The sequence below is a fragment of the Chrysochloris asiatica genome, unplaced genomic scaffold (genome assembly GCF_000296735.1).
Source record: "Chrysochloris asiatica unplaced genomic scaffold, ChrAsi1.0 scaffold00009, whole genome shotgun sequence".
NCBI lineage: Eukaryota > Metazoa > Chordata > Mammalia > Afrosoricida > Chrysochloridae > Chrysochloris > Chrysochloris asiatica.
In genome coordinates, this window is record NW_006408527.1 from 13961184 (window position 1) to 13983465 (window position 22282).

The 22282-nt window shown below is 39.7% G+C and overlaps 1 protein-coding gene across 1 annotated transcript in view; it reads right to left on the reverse strand.

Moving 5' to 3' along the window:
* CR1 (complement component (3b/4b) receptor 1 (Knops blood group)) overlaps positions 1–22282 on the reverse strand; it is a 191076-nt gene that overhangs the window by 48117 nt on the left and 120677 nt on the right. The window contains exons 21-27 of the mRNA XM_006834201.1: positions 21482–21883; positions 19308–19484; positions 19119–19221; positions 17100–17185; positions 6256–6465; positions 2569–2748; positions 1683–1782 (exon numbers count right to left, since the gene is read on the reverse strand). Of these exons, the coding sequence (XP_006834264.1) occupies positions 1683–1782; positions 2569–2748; positions 6256–6465; positions 17100–17185; positions 19119–19221; positions 19308–19484; positions 21482–21883 (1258 nt within the window). The remainder of the gene's footprint in view (positions 1–1682; positions 1783–2568; positions 2749–6255; positions 6466–17099; positions 17186–19118; positions 19222–19307; positions 19485–21481; positions 21884–22282) is intronic.

Consider the following 22282-nt stretch of genomic DNA (forward strand, 5'->3'; position numbering starts at 1 on the left):
CTGACAACTTCAATCTTTTCTCCATTGATAAGAATGTTGTTTATTGGTCCAGTGGTGAGGATTTTTGTTTTCTTGACATTGAGATGTAATCCATATTGAAGGCTGTGCTATTTGATCTTCATAAGTAAATGTTTCAAGTCCTCTTCACTTTCAGCAAGTTAAAGTTATTCTTTAACACCAGAAAAATCTACTCTTTTTCTGTTTGTTTCCTGGTCTAGGAAAATGTCTATTATTATATACTAATTAATCCTTCATCACTTTCTGCCTTTTTTTTCTCAATTGTTGGTTTTGTGCATACATAAATGAGAGAGAAAGAGAAGTACTGTCTAGTATTGTTCATACTTGATGGAATCTTAAGAATTTCTCATCATCTCTTTACTTTTTTGGGCAGGATAATTCATTGATTAGTACTCCTTTTATTGGATTACTGTGTATTACATTCATGTGTAAATTTCCCTGTTCTCAGTCTTACAACAGCCTCCTATAGTTTTATAGATTCTTTGTCACAAAAATGAGAGATCTCTTAAGGTTTCTTTCCTGTTTATTGGAATATGTTGGTTTTAGAGGGGTTTACTTTGACTTTTCCGATTGGTTCCTAATTTTCAGTTGCTATATTTTATTTTACTAACACAGTGATCTATGGTAATTCAGAATGGAAATAAATTGTTTGTCAAGAGATTAGGTGGAAAGTTGCTAAAATCTCCCAGGCTCAAAGTGAGAATGGGTGAATATTGATCTACTATGTACTTGGCGCTGTCGGTTAATGCACTAGACTGCAAATTCAGTTTGAACTGCAAGGTTGGTGGTTCAATCTTACCATTTGCTCCTCAGAAACCCTATACAGGGTTGCTATGGGTTGGACTCTACTCCATGCACTTAATAACAACAACACTTTAAACTTGCTGGATCATAGATACAATTCCTCAGGGTGGGGCTAGTGATCAGGGACAGTTCTGTAGGGAGATTTAATCGGTATGTATTTTTCCCATTAATTTATGTGGCAGTTGAAAATTAGTACATACCCTTTAACTGATCACTCGAAATTGAGTCAATGACTTCTAGCATGGCTATCTATCCCAAGGGAAAGTTATGAGTAAGTAGAACCTTAATGGGTTCCACTTCCCAGAGCTATTGTTTACCTTTAAGATTTGCCCTTCAACTGCTTCAGAGAGCTATAGTTATAGTACTCTGTTGCTTTCAGTTAAGGATATTTGTATGGGCCACATAGCACTTTTCCTTATACTTATTTGATTTTGTTGTTGTTAAGGGGTGTTGAGTTGGTTCTGACTTACAACAATGCTATTATATAGGGTTTCCGAGGAGCAGCTGGTGAATTTGAACCACTGACCTTCCAGTTAGCTGTCCAGTGCTTATCCTACTGTGCCACAGCAGAACTCTATCTAATTGGTAGGCTTCTTTTTAATCCAGTGACTGCTTCCCCAGGTTTCATATATACTCTATTTTTTGCAGGAACATGGTGCCTTTTCCTAGTTTGCAAAATCGATGCAGATTGTTCCTGCTTTCTTCAGTATTTTCTTTGGTCATATGCCCAAGCCACCAGCTTTTTTTCTATTGCTTAGTTTTTAAGTACAGGTGACAATGTTCTATTTTGCCTAAGCCTGGGTTAGAGGCTGACATTGTTGTTCTGAAACTAATTTCAAGAAGTATTGCTTGTAACTCACCCTTTCTCACAAGAATAATTAACAGTTGATCCAAACTGGATATCTGTGTCTATAACCACCATTCCATTGGAGGGTTTTGGGGGATTGCCACATGATTTTCCTAGAAGAAAGAAAGAAAGAATTGGCTAGATATAGAGTTCAATTTATCTTCATTTACAAGATTCGCATTGGAATATGGCAAGTGATATCATTCGGATTATTCCACAGAACTAGCCAGTTTGAAGCAACTAACTACACAAACTCAGAACCAAACAGCTATAGGGTGTCACTTATTAAAAGACCACCTTGCATCTCCTGAGAAAGGTTCTTTATGAATAGAGAGTGTACTCTGATCCCACCTCCACCAGTTGTCTTGGAGACCTCGTGTGTGAAGTGCCATCAAGTCAGTTCCGACTCACATCGACCCTGTATAGGGTTTCCGAGGAGCGGCTGGTGGGTTGACATTATTTATATTCTTCATTTTGTGGAACCAGCACCAGTTTCTATGTCAATTTTTTTTCCATCTTCCTTAATAGAAGCTCAGCATTTCTTAAGCAATGGCGCCCTCTTTCTTCCTTCCTCTCATTCCTGGTAACCATTAATAAACTTTGGGTACCACTTACATGAAATATCTAGAATAGGCAAATCTGTAATGTACACCCATGTCCCTGATTCATGCCTTTCATGCCTTCCAAAGTGCCTCCTAGCAAATGGAGTTTTCCCCCTTCAGCTCCTTTGGTGAGAGTCTTTCCCATGAAATGAATATCTAAATCCAAGCAATAAGAAATGATGACTTAGAAGACTATCCTCCAAAGAAACACCTTTAGTCCATGTATGTTTGAAGAAATGAAACCAACTCCCAGATACCCTGACAAACATGAAGCGCTCCCAGGGCAGGGCTACTTACTTTTACAGGTGTCTTCAGCACTTGACCACACCAAATTTTTAAGGCAGGTGATAGAGAACAAGCTTCCAGAGTATCCAGGGAGGCATTCATAATTCAAATATGTACCAACTGGAAACTCAGACTCATTAATCGGAGTTGTAGGCTTGGCAAATGGAAGTTGGTTTGGAGTTTTACAGTGACCTGGAAGCCAGGACCACAGGAATAGCAAAGTTAGCAGAGACCTCCACTTTTCCTCCTTTTTCTCTTCAACTAAGCTAATAGACGAGACCACAGAAACAGAGACTTACAACAATGGCAAACAAGTTTTCTTCCCTGGAAGTTATCTTTGCATAGTGCTTTCTACTAGCATCTTGTTGTTGTTGTTGTTAAGTTCTGTTGAGTCAGTTCCAACTCATAGCTACCCTGTGTAAGGTTTCTAGGGAGCAGCTGGTGGGTTTGAACTGCTGACCTTGCAGTTAGCAGTCCAGTCAGATCCTACAGCACCACACACCAGGATTCCTTCGACTACCATCTAATCATTAGGAAATGTTTAATACTAGGAAGCTTACTGAGCTTTCTGGTATTTCTGTTCTTGTAAGAACAAGACTACTAGAAACTAATGAGAATTTCAATTCTTAGGTTCGTGTGTCAGGCTACCCCCCACAGTGCCTTTATCTGGAGTTAGCTGTTCATGTACTCACATGTGTTTTATCATCTCTCTCCATACACTCCTCCCTACTCTGTTATCAGAGGTGTCCACAGCAAGCTGCATCACTCAAACTAATAGTAGTTACTACCTGTAGTGGATTGATAAGCATCCTTCCAAAAGATATGTCCATGAGACCCCCAGAATATGAATTTACTTGCAATAAGGATTTTTGCAGATATAATCAAAGGATTTTTAAGATGAGATAATTCTGGATTTATTGTGGTGTTGTGGGTCAATGCACTGGACTGCAAGGTCAGTTTGAACTGTAAGGTCAGTTGTTCAAGCTCATCAGCTGCTCCTCAGAAACCCTATACAGGATCACTCTGAGTAGGAACCGACTTGACGGCACTTAACAACAACAAATAAATGAAATGTAGTCCTGATGTGGTACTGTAGGACAATGCATTGGAGCACAAGGTTGGTTTGAACTGCAATGTTGGAGATTCAAACCCACCAGCTGGTCCTTGTAAGTCCTATACAGGCTCACTGTGAGTCTGAATAGACTCAATGGCACTGAACATAAATCAAATGACTGATGTCCTTATAAGACAGGGGTAGGAAATGTCAGTCCTCAGGTCATATAAGACCTGCAAAATCATTTGGTCTGGCCCTGCCAAGGCAACCACAGTTCCAGCCATCACATTTAAAGGTAAGTTAATTAAATATTTGACCAAATATAGCAAGCTAATTTTTAAGCTGATAATTTTATATAATGTTACAAATTTTGACAGAAAAAAGGTTCCCAGCCCTGTCCTAGAGGGAGGAGAGGGATATTTGAGCTACAGATATATAGGAGCGAAGGGTCCTATAGATGGAGACAGAGACTGTAGTGTTGTATCTATAAGCCACAAACACCAAGGAGCCACCAAATTCTGAAGAGGCAAGGACTGAATCATCCCACAGAGCCTTTGGAGCATTTGCTGATAATGTTAATCTCAGACTTGCAACCTCTAAAACTGTGTGAGAATCAATTACAAGTTTTTAAGTCACCAAGTCTGTGGAAATTTGTGACCCTAGGAAACCAAAACTTTGTCACTCTGGTTTGAACTCCTGCTAAGAATTTGCATTTACACCCCAGATAAACAGAATCAGCATTTACATTTTAACAAGATCTTCATTTAATAATATCTGGGGTGGAATATAAATTCTCTGCAGGGGAATGAATCCATCCAAAGCCCTGGAGGAAACAAAGACAATACTCTTTGCCTTCTGATGTAAAGCCAGACATTTAAGAGAAAGGACAAAACAGGCTAAGCCATCCTCCTCCAAGAAATTATGTTCCCTTTATGAGTAAGTATATTGGGTGCTGCAGGAGAAAGATGAGACTTTCTGCTCCCTCAAAGATTTATAGCCTTGTAAACCCTATACAGGGTCACTATGGGTCAGAATTGACTTGACAGCACTTAACAACAAGAACACTGGGTGCTGATTATTTTGAAATAGACTTGGAATTCAACTACCCCTTCATCTTTCTTATTATCCTCTTCTATCTTATTAAGCCTGGGATGTTGTCAAGGCACTGCTTTTAGAAAATGTGACTGGATTCTGCCATGTTGGAAGGTGAGGGGGAGCACTGAAAAGGTAAATGCCTTCCACCGTGCGTAGCTCTCCTTATTGGATTGCTCTTTTCTCTCAGGGATCCCCCTGCAGTTGATATGGTCTTCTTAGCCTGCTGCCCCTCCCCAGTCTACTCCAGCTTCCACTCTTGGACAGTTGGGTCTAAAGGACTGGGTAAGCTATTCCAGTCCTTAGGAAGAAATAGCCTCTTCCTTTCTGGACCCATTTCGTTGGAGTGGTGTTTTCTTGTTTGTTACCCTCAGAGTAGAAGAGCTCCAGAGGAAAGATTTTGGTGCAGCCCAGAGGCATGCGAACAAAGGGGCATACTTCTGGTGTAGGTCTTAAGCTAGGACAGCAAAGACAGAGAGTCTTTACGGTTACTTAGCCCATTCAACAAAAGCTAGCTAAAGCCTTACCTAAATAATATCCAGTCTTCCAGTTTTGTCCTTGGTATGCCCATATACCCCTCATAAACTTGTGGAGATTGTAAATCAGTTACACTGTTGTTGTTAAGTGCCATCAAGTTGGTTCTGACTCATAGCAAGTGACTTGTATAGAGCTTCCAAGGAGTGGCTAGTGGGTTTGAACCACTGACATTGTGGTTACCAATCCTGTGCTTATCCTATCATGCCATATCAGAATTTCAGTTGCATTACTATTGGTTCATAAAGCAAGCCCATTGCCTTCATATCACTTCTGACTTATGGTGACTCCATGTGGTACAGAGCAAGACAGAACTTTATAAGATTTTCTTGGCTATAATTTTTATGGAAGCAGATTGCCAGATTTACCCCCCAAGGCACTGCTGGGTAGGTTTGAACTGCCAACTTCTGGTAAGCAGCCACATGTACAATGTTCACATCACCCAGGGATCTTACTGTTCACAACTGGTTATTTTCATGCCCTATCAAATTAAATTAGCAAGAAAAAATGTTAATTTTTTGGTAAGGTGGAGGGTCAGAGAAAAAGAGGACGACCCCCAACAAGATGGATTGGCCAAGTGGCAGCATAGATGGACTCAAGTGTGGCAACAGTAGTGAGGTTGGCCCAGGATCGGGCAGTGTTTTGTTCTGCTGTGCATAAGGTCGCTATGGGTCAGTACTGACTCCATGGCACCCAACAACAACATCATCAAATGAAAACCTTTTTCTTGCTAATTTACAGAGCTTGCACCTTACCCTTTTCCCTCTCCTCCTCCCCTGGCTTCTCTTACTTCATTGTTCTCATTATTGCACAAACAAGAAGAGTTATTAACTTTTTATCAGTTCATACATACCTAGGCACTGCAAGAACCTATCTTAATAGATGGCATATAACTTAGCTACTTCCACTTAAGACTAAGTCAAACACATAAGCAAAAACCACATTTCTAATTAAAAAATATGGTTGGTTTGGTCCAGAGGTTCTGAGTCCATTTAGGATATGTGAATGTGGATACTGACCAGCATGGGCAGAAAGTTCACAGAGAGGGGCAGGGCCACTCCACATCCCTTTCCCTAGATTGTCACTTGTGCAGCGGATTGTGCTCTCCCCAATGAGGTCTGCGTTGGGGTCACACATGTAAGATACTTCTATTCCATAGGCAATACTTCCCAGAGGATCTCCTGTGTGTTTCCCATTAAGGATAGCTGGAGGGTTTGGACAAAAGATTTCTAGAAAGAAAACAAAGAGATCTAAATTCGATTAAAATTTTAATTTGAGTTGGTTCTGCATTTATGGTGCAATGTGAGTGTGTTGTCAGTTAAATAATACCTCTTTTTTCTTTGTTGTTGTTAAGTGCCGTCGAGTCAGTTCTGACCCATAGCGACCCTGTACAGGGTTTCCAAGGCTGTAAATCTTTACGGGAGCAGAAAGCCTCATCTTTCTTCTGCGGAACAGCTGGTAGTTTCGAACTGCCGACCTTGCGGTTCGCAGCCCGATTCGTAACCACTACGCTACCAGAGCTCCTTTTTTCTTACCTCTGCTGAGATGGAGCTAAATGAAATGACACCTAACTCAATGTTTACTACAAAAGTTAGTAACTCAAGTATCTTGGACTCTCCAGATACATAAGATTTTCGATATTCCCTTTAAATAAAAGTATTTTAGCCCCATTAAAGGGAAAACCATGCATTACTTCAAGAGACATTTTTTGAGCACCTACTGTATGTCAAATCTCTTCTTCAGATGATCTCTAAATTCAGATGGGATATACTCAAGGCCATATTGTGGGTCTCATGGACTTGTTTTCATTTGTCTTAAGCTTCAGTTTGAATTTGCATATGAGCAATTGATGGTCTGTTCCACAATCTGTCCTGGCCTTGTTTTGACTGGTGATATGGAGTTTTTCCATGGTCTCTTTCCATAGATGTGGTCAATTTGATTTCTGTGTATTCCATCTGGTAAGGTCCATGTATATATTCATCTCTTATGCTGTCTAAAGAAGGTATACATTGAACAAATCATTGATTCTGCAGAATTCTATCATGCATTCTCCAGCATCATTTCTATCACCAAGGCCATATTTTCCAACTACTGATCCTTCCTTTTTGTTCCCAACCTTTGTATTCCAATCACCAGTAATAATCAATACATCTTGATTGCATGTTTGATCAATTTCAGATTGAAGAAGTCAGTAGAATTCTTCTATCTCATCCTCACTGGCTTTAGTGGTTGGTGCATAAATTTGAATAATAGCGCTATTAACTGGGCTTCCCTGGAGGCGCATGGATATTATCCTATCACAGACATGTTGTACCTCATGACTGATCTGGATATGTTCTTTTTGACAATGAATGCAACACCATTCCTCTTCAATTTGTCATTCCAAGCATAGTAAACCATGTGGTTGTCAGATTCAAAATGGCCATTTCAGCTCACTAATGCCTAAGATATTGATGTTTATGTGTTCCACTTCAGTTTTGATGATTTCCAATTTACATAGATTCGTACTTCATACATTCCATGTTCTGATTCTTAATGGATGTTTACAGCTGTTTCTCTTCATTCTAAGTTGTGTCCTGTCAGCATATGAAGAAAGACAGAAGACCAGCAGAGTTGTGGGATGACATCCAGAGCATCAGACAGGAAGTAAGCAAAAAGCCACTGAGAAGACAAGAAAGAAGGAAAAGATCAAAATGAATGTTAGAACAGACTATGAAAGTTGCTCTCCAGTGTAGAGATGCTGAAGCAAATGGAAGAATGAGGAGGTACATGTGCTGAAAAGAAAATTTCAAAGGTCAGATTGAGAAGACAAAGTCAAATATTACAACAAAATGTGCAAAGATCTGGAGTCAGAAAACCAAAAGGGAAGAACATGCTCAGCATTTCTCAAACTGGGGGAACTGAAGGAAAAAATCAAGCCACGACCTTTGTTACTGAAGTATTCTCTGGGCAAATTACTGAATGATGCAGAAAGCAACTAAGGAAAATGGAAGCAATATAGAGAGTCTCTGTACCAAAAGGAAATGGTTGGTATACAACCATTTCAAGAGGTAGCATATGATCAAGAGCCAGTGATACTGAAGGAAGAATTCAAAGGTGTATTGAAGGAATTGGCTAAGAACAAGGCACCAGGAATTGGTGGAATAAAAATTGAAATTATTCAAGAAAGTGAGGTGGCACTGGAGGTACTCACTCATCTCTGCCAAGAAATTTGGAAGACAACTATCAGGCCAACTGATTGAAAGAGATCCATATTTGTGCCCATTCCAAAGAAAGGTGACCCAACAGAATGTAGAAATCATTGAACAATATCTTTGATATCCCATGCAAGTAAAGTTTTACTAAAGGTAATACAGAAACAACTACAAGCATACACTGACAGACAAATTCCAGAGGTTCAAGCCGGATTCAGAAGAGGGTATGGAATGAGGGATATCATTGCTGATGTCTGATGGATCTTGGCTGAAAGCAGCGAATACCAGAAAGATGTTTATCTGTGCTTTATTGACTATGCAAAGGCTTTTGATTGTGTGGATCATGACAAGCTATGGACAACATTGAGACGTATGAGTATTCCAGAACACTTAATTGTACTTCTGAGGAATCTGTACCTGGACCAAGAAGCAGTTGTTCAAACAGAGCATGGGAACACTGAATGTTTTAAAATTGGGAAAGGTATGTGACAAGGTTGTATTCTTTCACCATACTTATTCAACCTGTATGCTGAGAAAACAATCCAAGAAGCTGGGTTCTATGAAGAAAAATGTGGCATCAGGATTGGAAGAAGACTCATTAACAACCTGTGATATGCAGATGATACAACCTTGCTTGCTGAAAGTGAGAGGACTTGAAATATTTACTAATGAAGATCAAAGAGCACAGCCTTGGTATGGATTGCATCTCAATGTAAAGAAAACAAAAATCCTCACCACTGGACCAATAAACAACATTCTTATCAACGGAGAAAAGATTGAAATTGTTAAGGACTTCATTCTTTTTGGATCAACTATCAACACTCATGGAAGCAGCAGTCAAGAAATCAAACGACGTATCGCATGAGGCAAATCTGCTGCACAAGATCTTTTAAAATTGTTGAAAAGCAAAGATGTCAGCTTGAGGACTAAGGTGCGACTGACCCAAGCATAGTATTTTCAATAACCTCATATGCACGCGAAAGCTGAACAATGAATATAAGGAAGACAGTAGAAGAATTGATGCTTTTGAGTTATGGTGTAGGAGGAGAATATTGAAAGGGCCATGGGCTGCCAAAAGAACAAACAGGTCTGTGTTGGAAGAAGTGCAGCCAGAGTGATCCTTGGAGGCCAGAATGGCTAAACTTTGTCTCCCATACTTTGAACATATTGTCAGCAGGGACCAGTCACTGGAGAAGGATATCATGTTTGGTAAGGTGGAGGGTCAGAGAAAAAGAGGAAGACCCCCAGTGTGATGGATTGGCAAAATGGCAGCATCAATGGGCTCAAGTGTGGCAACAATTGTGAGGTTGGCTGAGAACTGGGCAGTGTTTCGTTCTGTTGTGCATGGGTCGCTATGACTTGGTACCAACTTGATGGCACCTAACAACTGTATTCCAAGCACTAGTTTAAGACAAAGTAAACAAGATCCATGACATCAAAAATCTTCAACCTAAAGAAATATTTCTAAAATGTAGATTTACTAGTTGGGTATCAGTAACTTAATCTTTTCTCGATGTCTCGGGTTTGGAGATCTCTAAACCAAAATGAATGATTACACTAATACGATCACAAATTACATCATAATACTTCCTTCTCTGGTTTACATTCCAAACATTTCAAGCTATGTTTTCTGAGATACTCATTGGTTTTTGTAAGGTTTTTATCTGGTAGCGTAGTGGTTACGAATCGGGCTGCTGACCTCAAGATCGGCAATTAGAAACTACCAGCTGGTCCGTGGGATAAAGATGAGGCTTTCTGCTTCTGTAAAGATTTTCAGTCTTGGAAACCCTGTACAGGGTCACTATGAGTTGGAAGCGACTCCGTGGTACTTAACAACAACAAATAAAACAAAAACCCACTTTCATTCCCACCCCCCGTGAATGTATCTGTGTAGTGCAGCTACTTCCCCATTCAAATTTGACTTTGGTTTTGGGCCGAGGATATTGTACTTTGATAGAACTATGAATAAACTAATGAAAGACTGGGAATGTTCATACAAACAGTTGTTATCAAATAGATACTGACTTTTGGTGACTTCATGTGTGTCAGAATAGAACCATGCTCCATAAAGCCTCTAATGGCTGATTTTCAAATGCAGATTGCAGGGTCTTTCTTCCAAGGCACCTTGGGTGGACTCTAATCTGCAACCTTTAGATATCAGCCAAGCACATTAACCATGTGAACAACATTTACACTTTAGCATGACCCAAGTCATGGCATTTTCAATTGCCTCATATGCATATGAAAGTTGGATACTGAATAAAGAAGATCATAGAAGAATCGATGCATTTTAATTATGGACTGGGAAGAGAATATTGAAAGTACCCTGGACTCTCAGAAGAACCAACAAATCTGTCTTGAAAGAAATGCAACCAGAGTGTTTCTTAGAATCCAAGATGGTGAGACTTGGTTTCTGGTGTTTTGGACATGTTGTTAGGAGGAACCAGTTCCTGCAGTAGGACATTATGCTTGGCAAAGTGGAGGGTCAGCGAGAAAGAGGAAGACCCCTGTAAGATGAATGGACACAATGGCATAAACAATGGGCTCAAACATAGCAACAATTTTGAGGATGGTTCAGGACAAGTCAGTGTTTTGTTCTGCTGTGTATAGGGTCACTGCGAGTCAGAACCAACTCAACAGCAAGCACCTAAGAGTCATATCTATAAATGTTTTAGGTATACCTTTGGGTTCGGGAGAATATTTTTTCTTTTCCCTTCTTTCATGCTTCTTAGCTGTATTCCAGGAAAGTTAATGTTATTGAATATCTGCCTTTCAAATACAAGGGGGCTTCAGAAAGTTTGTAGAAAAATTCTATTATCTTTTCATTCCACTTTTCCACAAACTTTTTTGAAACCACCTTGTATACAAGATGTAATTATCATTTCATTATAGAAATTCATATAAGATGTCCAACTAATTAGAAACCAAAATAGTTAAACAAAAATTTATTATAAGCATGTGCTTTCAATAGTTATGAAGCAACATCCTATTAATTTTTAGTGAACAAACAAATGGACAAACTAAACAAATGAGGAGTGTTCTTAGATGTTGCTGTTGTTGTTAAGTGCCTTTGAGTCGCTTCCTACCCATAGGGACCCAGTACAGGGTTTCCGAGGGTGTAAATCCTTACGGGAGTAGAAAGCCTCATCTTTCTCCCGCGGAGCGGCTGGTAGTTTCGAACCGCTGACCTTAAGGTTCACAGCCCGATTCGTAACCACTACGCTACCAGAGCTCCTTGTTCTTAGATAGATGTCAACATTGTTTTTCTGCCATCTTAAAATCCAGACCCAAAACTCCCTTGGTTCCACTTCCCTCTCCAGCAGCAGCCTTACTTGTTTATCCGCTTTACATTAAAACTTAAAAATGCTTTCTGTGACCTGTCACAGTTCCTCTTCCCCTCCAGTTCTCCCTTGAAGTCATCCTAATCAGGGGTCTTTCCCTACCCCTCTACTCAAACTTTCTTGTTAAGGTCACTTATTACTTCAAATGTCACTAAATCCAGTGGTCAATTTTCTGTCCTCAAGTCATATGACCTACTCATCGAGTTTGATACCATTGTTAAGTCTCATTTCCTTAAAAAGAAAAAATCTCCACTTGGCTACCAAGACTCCTCCTCCTGGTGTTTCTCTTACCCCATGACTGCTGTTTCTTAGTCTCCTTCAAATTCCTTTTGATTTTTCTAACATCTTAATGCTGGACTTCCCAGGCTGATCCCAGGGATCTGTTCTCTATCTAAGCTCATTCCTTAGATGACCTCATTTAGTCTTAAAGGCTTACGATTAACATAGATATGACATGTTTTTGTTATTTGCTGTTGAGTTGATTCCGACTCATAGCTACCCTATGCACAAAAGAATGAAACACGCTTGGTCCTGCGCCAACCTCATAATTGTTATGTTTGAGCCCATTACTGCTGCCACTGTGTCAATCTATCTTTTGGGGAATCTTCCTCTTCTTAGCTGACCCTCCACTTTACTAAGTAAGATGTCCTTCTACAGAAACTGGTCCCTCCTGATAATATGTCCAAAGTACCAGAGATGAAATCTTACCATCCTGGCTTCTAAAGAACATTTTGGCTATATTTTTTCCAAGTTATGTATTTGTGTTTCTGGTAGTCCACGGTACTTTCAATATTCATATTCACCATAATTCAAATGCATGAGTTCTCCTATGATCATCCTTATTTTACAACTTTCACATGCATATGAGGCAACTAGAAATGGCTTGGGTCAAGCACACACCTTAGTCTTCTAAAGTGACGTCTTTGATCTTGAATACTTCAGTGAGATCTTTTGCAGCAGATTTGTCTAATACATCGTTTGATTTCTTCACAGCTTCTTCCATGAACATTGTGGATCCAAGCAAAATGAAGTCTTTGATAAACATCAGTCTTTGCTCTGTTCATCGGGATGTTATTTACTGGTTCAGTTGATCAAGCAAGCTTGTGTCAGCTGCATATGGAAGGTTGTTAATGAATCGTCCTCCAAACCGAATTCCATGTTCTTAGTTATAAAATCCAGCTTCTTGGATTATTAGGTCAGCATAGAAATTTATTAAGAATGGGGAAATGATACAACCTTTCCTGATTTTAAATCATTCAGGACTGAACAACACCTTTCCTGATTTTAAACCATTCAGTATTCTTTTGTTTTGTTCTAAGGACTGCCTGTTGGTCTTCATACAGGTTCCACATGAGCACACTTAAGTGTTGTGGAATACCCATTCTTTGCAATGTTGTCCATAGCTTGTCATGATCCATACAGTCAAAATAAAGCACAAGTAAACATCTTTCTGGTTTTCTCTGCTTTCAATCAAGAACCATCTGATGTCAGCAATGATATCCCTCATTCCATGTCCTCTTCAGAATCCAGCTTGATTTTCTGGCAGCTCCCTATGTATTGCTGCAATCATTTTTGAATGGTCTTTAACATTCTGCTTGCATATGATACCAACGATATTATGAGATGATGTCTGCATTCTGTTGGGTCACATCTTTAACATACACATAAATATAGATCTCTTCCAGGTGGTTGATGGGTAAATGGTTTCCAAATTTCTTGACACAGATGAACACTTCCAGTGCTGCATCAGTTTGTTTAAACATTTCAATTTGTATTCCATCAGTTCTTGGAGCCTTGTTTTTTACCAGTGCCTTCAGAGCTGCTAGAATTTCTTCCTTCAGTACCATTTGTTCTAGATCAGATGCTACCTCTGGGAATGACTGAACACTCACAAATTCTTTTCACACAGTGACTCTGTGTATTCCTTCCATCTTCTTTTTATTTTTCCAGTGTCATTCAATATTTTGCCCATAAAAATCTTCAGTATTGCCATCTGAAGCTTCAGTTTTATTCTTCAGTTCTTTCAGCTTGAGAAATGCTGTGTTCTACTCCTTTGGTTTTCTAACTTCAGGTCTTTTCAAATTTCATTCTAATATTTAATTTTGTCTTCTCGAGCTGTCCTTTGAAATTTTCTATTCAGCTCTTTTACTTCATCATTTCTTTCAGTTGCTTTAGCTTCTCTACCCTCAGGAGCAAGTGGCAGAATCTCTTCTGACATCCACTGGTCTTTGTCTTGTCTTCTTAATGACCTTTTGCTTTGTTCCTCTATGTTGCTCTTGATGTCATCCCACCACTCTTCTGGCCTTCAGTCATTAGTGACTAGTGCATCAAATCTGTTCTGGGGATGGTCTCTTAATTCAAATGGGCTACAGTCAAGGTCATAAGGAGCTCTGGTAGTGTAGTGGTTATGAGTCAGGCTGCTAACCTCATGGTCAGAAGTTTGAAACTACCAGGCATTCTGTGGGAGAAAGATGACGCTTTCTGCTCCCATAACGATTTACAGCCTTGGAAACCCAATGCAGGGTCACTATGAGTTGAAACCGACTCCACGCCACATAACCACCACTACCACCACCATAGTCAAGGTCGTATTTTGGCTCTTGTGGACTTCATCATAGATGTACATTGTTGTTGTTAAGTGCCATTGAGTTGGTTCTGACTCATAGCAACCCTGCATAGGGTTTCTGAGGAGCAACTAATGAGTTTGAACTACTAACCTTGCAGTTCAAACCTAAATTACAGTCCAATGCATTGACCCGCAGTGCCATACTACAGCTTCATATGTACGTTAGTGGTTAACTAACTTCTATTAGTACTTGTATGTTACTTTCTCAGATAGGACATTCTTGTTCACCTTATTTAAAATGGAAACTTTATTCATTTCCTCATTGTCTTTGTCCCACTTCCTGTAACTTTTTTTTTTTTTTTAACTATCCTATGTTTAAAAGGAGTTCTGGTAGCATATTGGTGATGAGTTGGGCTGCTAACCTCAAGGTCAGCAGTTCAAAGCTACCAGTTGTTTCCACAGAAGAAAGATGAGACTTTCTGCTCCCGTAAAGATTTGCAGTCTCTGAAACCCTATGCAGGGTTGTTATGAGTTGGAATCGAGTCTACATCTTGTGTTTGTGTTTTCTTCATAGACCTTGGTATTTTTTCAAAAATTAAATTTATCAATATAAGCTTCAGTTGAATTTATTTTAAATTGTTTGTTTGCATGTTTTTGGTCTTACTCTCTGCACAAGAATTTGAACAACACCGGAGTATGGACTTCATCTGATTGCTTACCGGTATCAATATTAGATTCAGTTGTCTTTATTTTAAATTGTCTGTTTGTATGTTTTTGGTCTTACTCTCTGCACAAGAAGTTGAACAACACCGGAGTATGGACTTTGTCTGGTTGCTTACTGGTATAATTCCAGAGCCCAGGGCACATAGTGAGTACTTTTAAAATGTAAATCTGTATGGTACCAAAAAATCAAAGTGGAAACCAAACCAAAACCCAGACACCCTCTGTAAAGAATGGAAGCACATAGGAGATTATCATTCAGTGTAGCTGTGATACGCACAGGGCTACTTGCCAACTCACTTTCCATCATTATTAACTGCAAAATAATTGAGAGTCTCCAGGAGCACGCAGCCCACTAAACCTGCTGCTTCGTGGACTCTGGGTCACTTTGCAGTAAATTGTAGGTCTTTTAACAGATTCTGCCTTCCGTTTTCTCAAAACAATTATCCTGTCTTATCTGAAAATGCAGGGTTGTAGGCAAAAAAGCCCTTATAGTGAGTGGTCTGTAAATGGTTGCATATTTCAGGCACTATAATTGCTAAGTATGCTTTCTTAAATATGACCTTTCCTAGGTTTACAGAGGTGTGGAATGTGATCCACACATGGTATTCAAAGGTGGCTGTTTTCATCTTCTTTGCTCTTGAGGTAGATAATACTGAGGAGGGGCTTGAGTGTGTAAGCCATGCACATAGTATTCTTCACTGTACATTTTGATGGTACTTTGTCCAATGCACAACTGATCTCTCAGTAGATATTCATCTGAAAATAGCGTGGCCTTGATCAGCGAGGAGGGGAAGACAAGAAATGACTTTCTGCTTACGTAAAAAATGACTCATTTGCTGAGAGTCATAATTTTGCTGTCCTTTTATTAGCTAACATATTTGTGATAAGTCTATTTTTTGACTGGGAAAAGGTAATGTTTTTGACCCTGCAGTTATAAATTCAATTGAATTGTCTTTTATTTTTAGGAAGTATCAGAACTGTTCTGGTGAATAACAGTTGACTACTTTGATGTCTAATCTCAGGTTTTAAAATGTAGTGGATTTAAAATCCCACTGTTCATTCTTAAAACCATTTTAATTTAGTATACCCTAAAAGTTACATGCATAAGGCATGTTCAGAGAGCAGACCCGTCATCTTCTTGCTCATTTTTCACTTGGTACTTTCCTTGAAAAAAATGTCAAGTGATCCTATATTGAATATTTCCCTTTTAATGCCGGCATTTTTCTCAAAGATAAAGCACTTCTTGATCATGTAATACATGCAATCTTTGTGTGATGCAGATCATAGTTTCTCAGGCTCCCCTAATCTGTTTATGAATATTATTCATGTAGAAAAGTGAAAATCTTTGTTAATGTTTGTATTATTGATCCAAATGCATTTTGCTAACTTTCAATGGATGGGAGAGTAAACAATGCTGCATTCACAACTCAATAAATTAATTTCTCTGAGCCTTAAAAACAAAAAACAAAACAAGAACAGACAAATGGATGGTTGAGGAAAGAACAGAAAAGTCTATGATGACTATTACTTTTTGATAACAAAAAAGAAAAAATTGGCAAAGTATCATGCCATAAATGTCTCTCTATCTATGAAGTATATTCTAACATTTACTATGTTGTTGTTATTGTTAAGTGCCGTCGAGTCGGTTCCGACCCATAGCGATCCTGAACCGGGTTTCCTAGGCTGTAAATCTTTACGGGAACAGAAAGCCTCATCTTTCTCCCGCGGAGCAGCTGGTAGTTTCAAACTGCTGACCTTGCGCGAAATTCGCAGCCCGATTCGTAACCACTACGCTACCAGAACTCCTTAAACTATAGCTGTACATATTTATAGAATGGTACTAAGGTAATTAAATTCTCAGATTGATTCCCCCCACACCCCAAAATTCCTTGCCATTCTTATAACAAATAACTATTTCTATCAAATATGGAGAGGGATAGATATTAGATAATTTCATGGGGCAACATACATTAAGAAAAAGGATAAAAAACCAAACAAGGAGAAAGATTTAGACCTGGACAAGTATTCCTTCTACTCACGTTCACACACAGGAACGCTGTTATTCCAACGGCTTTTCATTCCATCCAAGACACAATGGCTAACAGAACTGCCTTTTAAATGGAACCTAAAATAAAAAAGTAGCAATACTTGTGTAAATGGGTATGCATACTGTTCTCTCTTCCTGTCAGCTACAGAGTTAGCCTTCCTCCCTTCTTCTAAAATAAAATGTAATGCCTAAGTTAAAACCTAGGTGAAAAAGCTCAACTCATTTGCTTTCTCAACTGATACAGGCTCAGAAACCAAATTCTTTTGGAAAAAACACACAGCTATTAGTGAGGAACAAAGCAATAATGATTTTCAAAGCTTAGTAGTCAGGCAAGTATCATTACTCCAGCCTAAACTGAACAAGGGGCAATGAACACAGACAGGGGCTTCCTGTACCTTCAGGAGGTCATTTCCTCTGTCTGCTCCCCTTTAGCCATTAGTTAGAACTTTCTCTGCTAATGGAAAACTCAGCATTTCACTCTGTCAGTGGTGTGGCACTGTGGGTTACTGTGCTGGACTGCAAAATTGGTTGGATCTGCAAGGTCAGCTGTTCAAGCTCACCAGCCACTCCTAGGAAACTCTATATGGGGTTGCTATAGGTTGTAACTGACTTGATGGCACTTAATAACAACAAGAGACAGTAGATAGCAGGGAAGAGGGCATGGGAGGGTGGGATAAGGAAAGGGAATAGCTCCTGGTTTCAGTTTGCAAAGTTTCTCAGGAAAGACATGAGTGACTGTTCTTGCCACCACATTTAGAATGTTCCTGAATGAAATTTATGGCATTATGCTGGGAGTCCTGGTGTGGAGCTGCAGGATAAGTGCTGGACTGCTAACCACAAGCTTAGTGGGTCAAACCCACTAATTGCTCCTTGGAAACCCTCTGCAGGATCACTATGAGTGGGGACTGACTCCACAGCACTTAACACCAAACAATAACAACACTGAAGGATAAAGCCAAATTATTTAAAAGAAAAATGGGTAAGAAGAGAGGGCCTTTTTGGAGGAAAGCATCATAAAATATCTAGTTTATTGTCAGAGGATTGACCTCCTGAATTCCTTCTTGCTCCTTACTAGGTGACTAGAATCTAATGTTTGTCAACAAGATCTTGAAATGTACTGAAAACAACTGCTTTACTGGCCATGTTTTTTTCCCACCATATGGAACTGGAGCATAATTCCAAGATCATGTTGATTCATAAAAAGAGTTCTTGACCTTTCTTGGAGTATTCCTATTAGCCACTTTACTTCCACTACCACAGCCCAATATGAATCCAGTGGTATACAAGGACCTTCAAAAAGTTTGAGGAAAAATGAAATTAAAAGACAATGGAATTTTTCCATGAACTTTTTGAAGCTCCTTTATACACCTGAATTCAAAAAAAATTGTTAAATTTATTCTTTCATTCTCATTTCAAATTACATTGGCTATAAGAGTTTCCAGAAATAATTCTTGTATATTATTTTTCTTATCAACAACTTTCTCTTAAATATCAAACTTTGAAAAGAACACCTCTTGGGAGCCCTGGTGGTGCTATAGGATAAGCACTGGACTGCTTAACCATAAGGTTGGCGGTTGGAGCCCACCAGCTGATCTTAGGGAGAAAGATGAGTTTTTCTGTTCTTGTAAATATTTACTGCCTCGGAAACCCTATACAGGGTTGCCGTGAGTCACAAATGACTCAACGGTACTTAACAACACAGCAAGTCCTCTAGAATATTTATCTCTTCATATTTCTGAATGACTATAATTTCATACTCTCTATGTTTCGCCTATATACCTCTTACTATAGTTCTGCTGTTCAGTATATTTATCACCTTGCCCTTTATAACATTTGTTATTAATGGTTCCATCTAGGTCTCACTGGACTTCCCAACCATGCATTGGGAAATGTCTTCTGGTATTTCTTTTCTATGACCAGCTCCTCTTTTTAGACAAACACCAATGCCTCAGGTGTCAGTATCCATCACTTAGCTCCTGGTTTATGTTCAGTCAGGTAAACTCATACTCACCCCTCTTCACAAACGAAGGACACTTTTGCTCCAAGTTGGAGACTAGGGGGAGAGACAACACGACCATTAGGGAGTTGGTCAAGGAAGTCATCACATGATTTCACTGAGGGGGGGAAAAAGAAATAAAGTTGGCACCAGGATGATAAAGACACAAGCTAAATATGTCAAATGAGCTGAGTATCTCGGCACCTTCACATGTGGGTGCTGTAGGACTCCAGTCTCCCTTGGGTGTACAACGCAGAGAAGCAGCTCCTCTTAGATCATAGCCTGGTTCACATCTGTAGAAAACATCTTCCCCAGAGGAAAAGTTGGCCTTGTCACTTGGGGTATGCATGCCATGCGGTATTACTGGAGGTGTCTGACACACTGTAGAAAGAACAGGATCAAAGTACCCATTTAAAAAAGGAAAAAAAGAAGTTGATACAGTATCTATTCTAACTCAGGATGACGCTATGTGCTTCAGAGTAAAACTGTGTTCCATAGGGTTTTCATGGCTGTAACTTTTTGGAAGTAGATCACCAGGCCTTTCTTCTTATTGGAATTCTTGGTGGTTTTGAACTAACTACCTTTCAGTTAGTTGCCTAGCACTTAACTACGTGCACAGTCCAGAGACCCATGAGCTATAGGAACTAACTTCAGCTAAATACTTAGAGAATCACAATTAAAGGGGCTCAAATATTAAAAAGAAAAAAGCTAAATTGTACTCTAACCCATTATTTTACTGATGTGGAAGTTAAGAACAGAGGGGGAGATGCAGTCAAAGAGCTCACAGTTAGTAAGAAACAGAGAATTAGAACCTAATTCACCTCAGTACAAGGTTTAAACTACATTCACAGTCTGCAAGATGTGAGAGCCCTTCTTCCAGTGCTGGTTAGGCCATACAAAATGTTTGTGTTGGTGGGCTTCTCCACCAACATAGTTCCTAAAAAGGCAACTTCAACTTACAGTTTTGTTTTACAGGCAACAAGTAGGCCTTTCCAAGTCTTAACTAACACATTGAACTGCATCTTACTGCCTTCCTGTTCTGTCATGTTTGTCTGTTTGTCCTCCTTGCTGCTGTCTTAGTGGATGCAAAAGGCTGACATGTGTTGGTCGAAGGACTGTAAACTCTTTCTCTGTTCCTATTTAACCATCATAACACTTCCCAATCCACAACTAAGCCTGCATTTACAGCATAAGAGAAGTCACTGAGAACATAATCTCCTTTAAAAAATGTCAGTGCTTGTAATTATAGGGCATATTACTTAGAGAGCATTTCTTGTAAGTCCTGGCTGCTTACATGACATCAGAACTCATATGAACTGCAATGTATTCCACAGCTAATTAATAATGAATGAAAAATCTGTCTCGTTTTGAGCATTAATTTCACTCTTGACTTCAGATTCCTTATTATAAAATGTAAGAGGTGGGTCAGAGTAGGCAAAATCTAAGGTCTTTGTCACTATTCTCATGTTATGATATCTATCCTTAAGGTCCATAAGTAAACTGCTCCCCTGTACCAACAGATGCCAACAGAAGGAGGACAAAAAATCCAGTGTTCAAGTGCTGGTGTCTAACACACTTGCCTTCTAATCCTGGGGATGCCACTAAGTAGTATATGACTTGGATGATTTATTTTACCTCTGAAAGACCCAGGGAACCTCTCTGTCAAATGGGGAAAACAACAATACCATTTCAAAGGGTTGTTGTTAAATGTAAATGAACTAATGCACATAAGGTGATTATCACATGGCTAAAGACAGACAAAAGCCACATTATTTCCCGATAGATTTGAGAGACACTGCAACTGTTACTCTTCCCTGAGAATTGCTCATTGTGGAACTCTCAAATGTCCCCATTCTTGGCGATTCGGCTCTTGCTCCTCAAAGTGAATGTATACACATGCAAGTATATACACACACACACACATACACACCCTTTCTAAATTCCATGTTCTTTCCCCAAATGATTTCCTCACTCACACTATCCATCACACAGCTTTCTCCCACAACCAACACTAAGCTCCAGGTCCTGCAACACCTCATACCATTTGTTGTTGTTAAGTGCCATCAAATCAGTTCTAACTCATAGCACCCCTGTATAGGGTTTCTGAGGAGTGGGTAGAGGGTTTGAACCACTGCCCTTATGGCTCAAATTGACCTTGTGGTCCAGGGCATTGTCCTGTAGCATCACACCAGTACTGCCATACTGTTTGTTGTTGTTGTTAAGTGCTGTCGAGGTGGTTGTGACCCATAGCGACCCTGTATAGGGCTTCCAAGGAGCAGCTGGTGAGCTTTAACTGCTGACCTTGCAGTTCAAGTGGCTTTGCAGTCTGGCGCATTAACCCACAGTGCCATACCCATCAAAACCCCAGTGAGACTCACCCCTGGAACAGCTGGGCAAAACCGGTTCCCATTTGTTTTGGGCATGGCACTGCAAACTGCTGGGTCCCTTCATAACAAAGCCATCCTGACACTTGAACTTCACAATCTCGAATAAGGAAAATAAGCTTCTATCCCTAGATATCACTATTCCATTTTCAATGTCTGGAAGAGTGCATGTATTAGGAGGAGCGACACACTGAGGGGGCGGGCCGCTCCAGATGCCGACTTGACCGTCATGGCTGGTACAATGTATTGATGGCTTGCCCACAAGATTAAACTGCTTTCCTCCACTGTGTCTGTTATTGCAGCGGTAGGTCACCACCATTCCATATTGAAAATATTCTTTCTCTTTGCTAGAGAAGTCTCCATGGGCGATAGATGGGGGTGGCTCGCAGAGAATACCTGGAAACAGACGGCATGTTAAATAACTGGATTAGTGCAAAGGTTCCAGAGAATCACTAAACTGCACACTCATATTCATTATTCCCTTTTCTTCTTTGCTAATATGTACATAACTTTGCTGCTGTTGTTAAGAGTCATCGAGCATGGTTCTAACTCATAGTGACCCTGTATAGGGTTTCCGAGCCAGAAATCTTTATGGAATCAGAAAGCCTCATCTTTCTCCTTCAGAGCAGATGGTGGGCTTGAACTGCCAACCTGGTACCAGCAGTTAGTGCTTATGCTAAAGTGTCACAGCGCTCTCCAAGTTGTAATTTGTTGTTGTTGTTGTTGTTAAGTGCCATCGAGTCGGGTCCGACCCATAGCGACCCTGTACAGGGTTTCCAAGGGTGTAAATCTTTA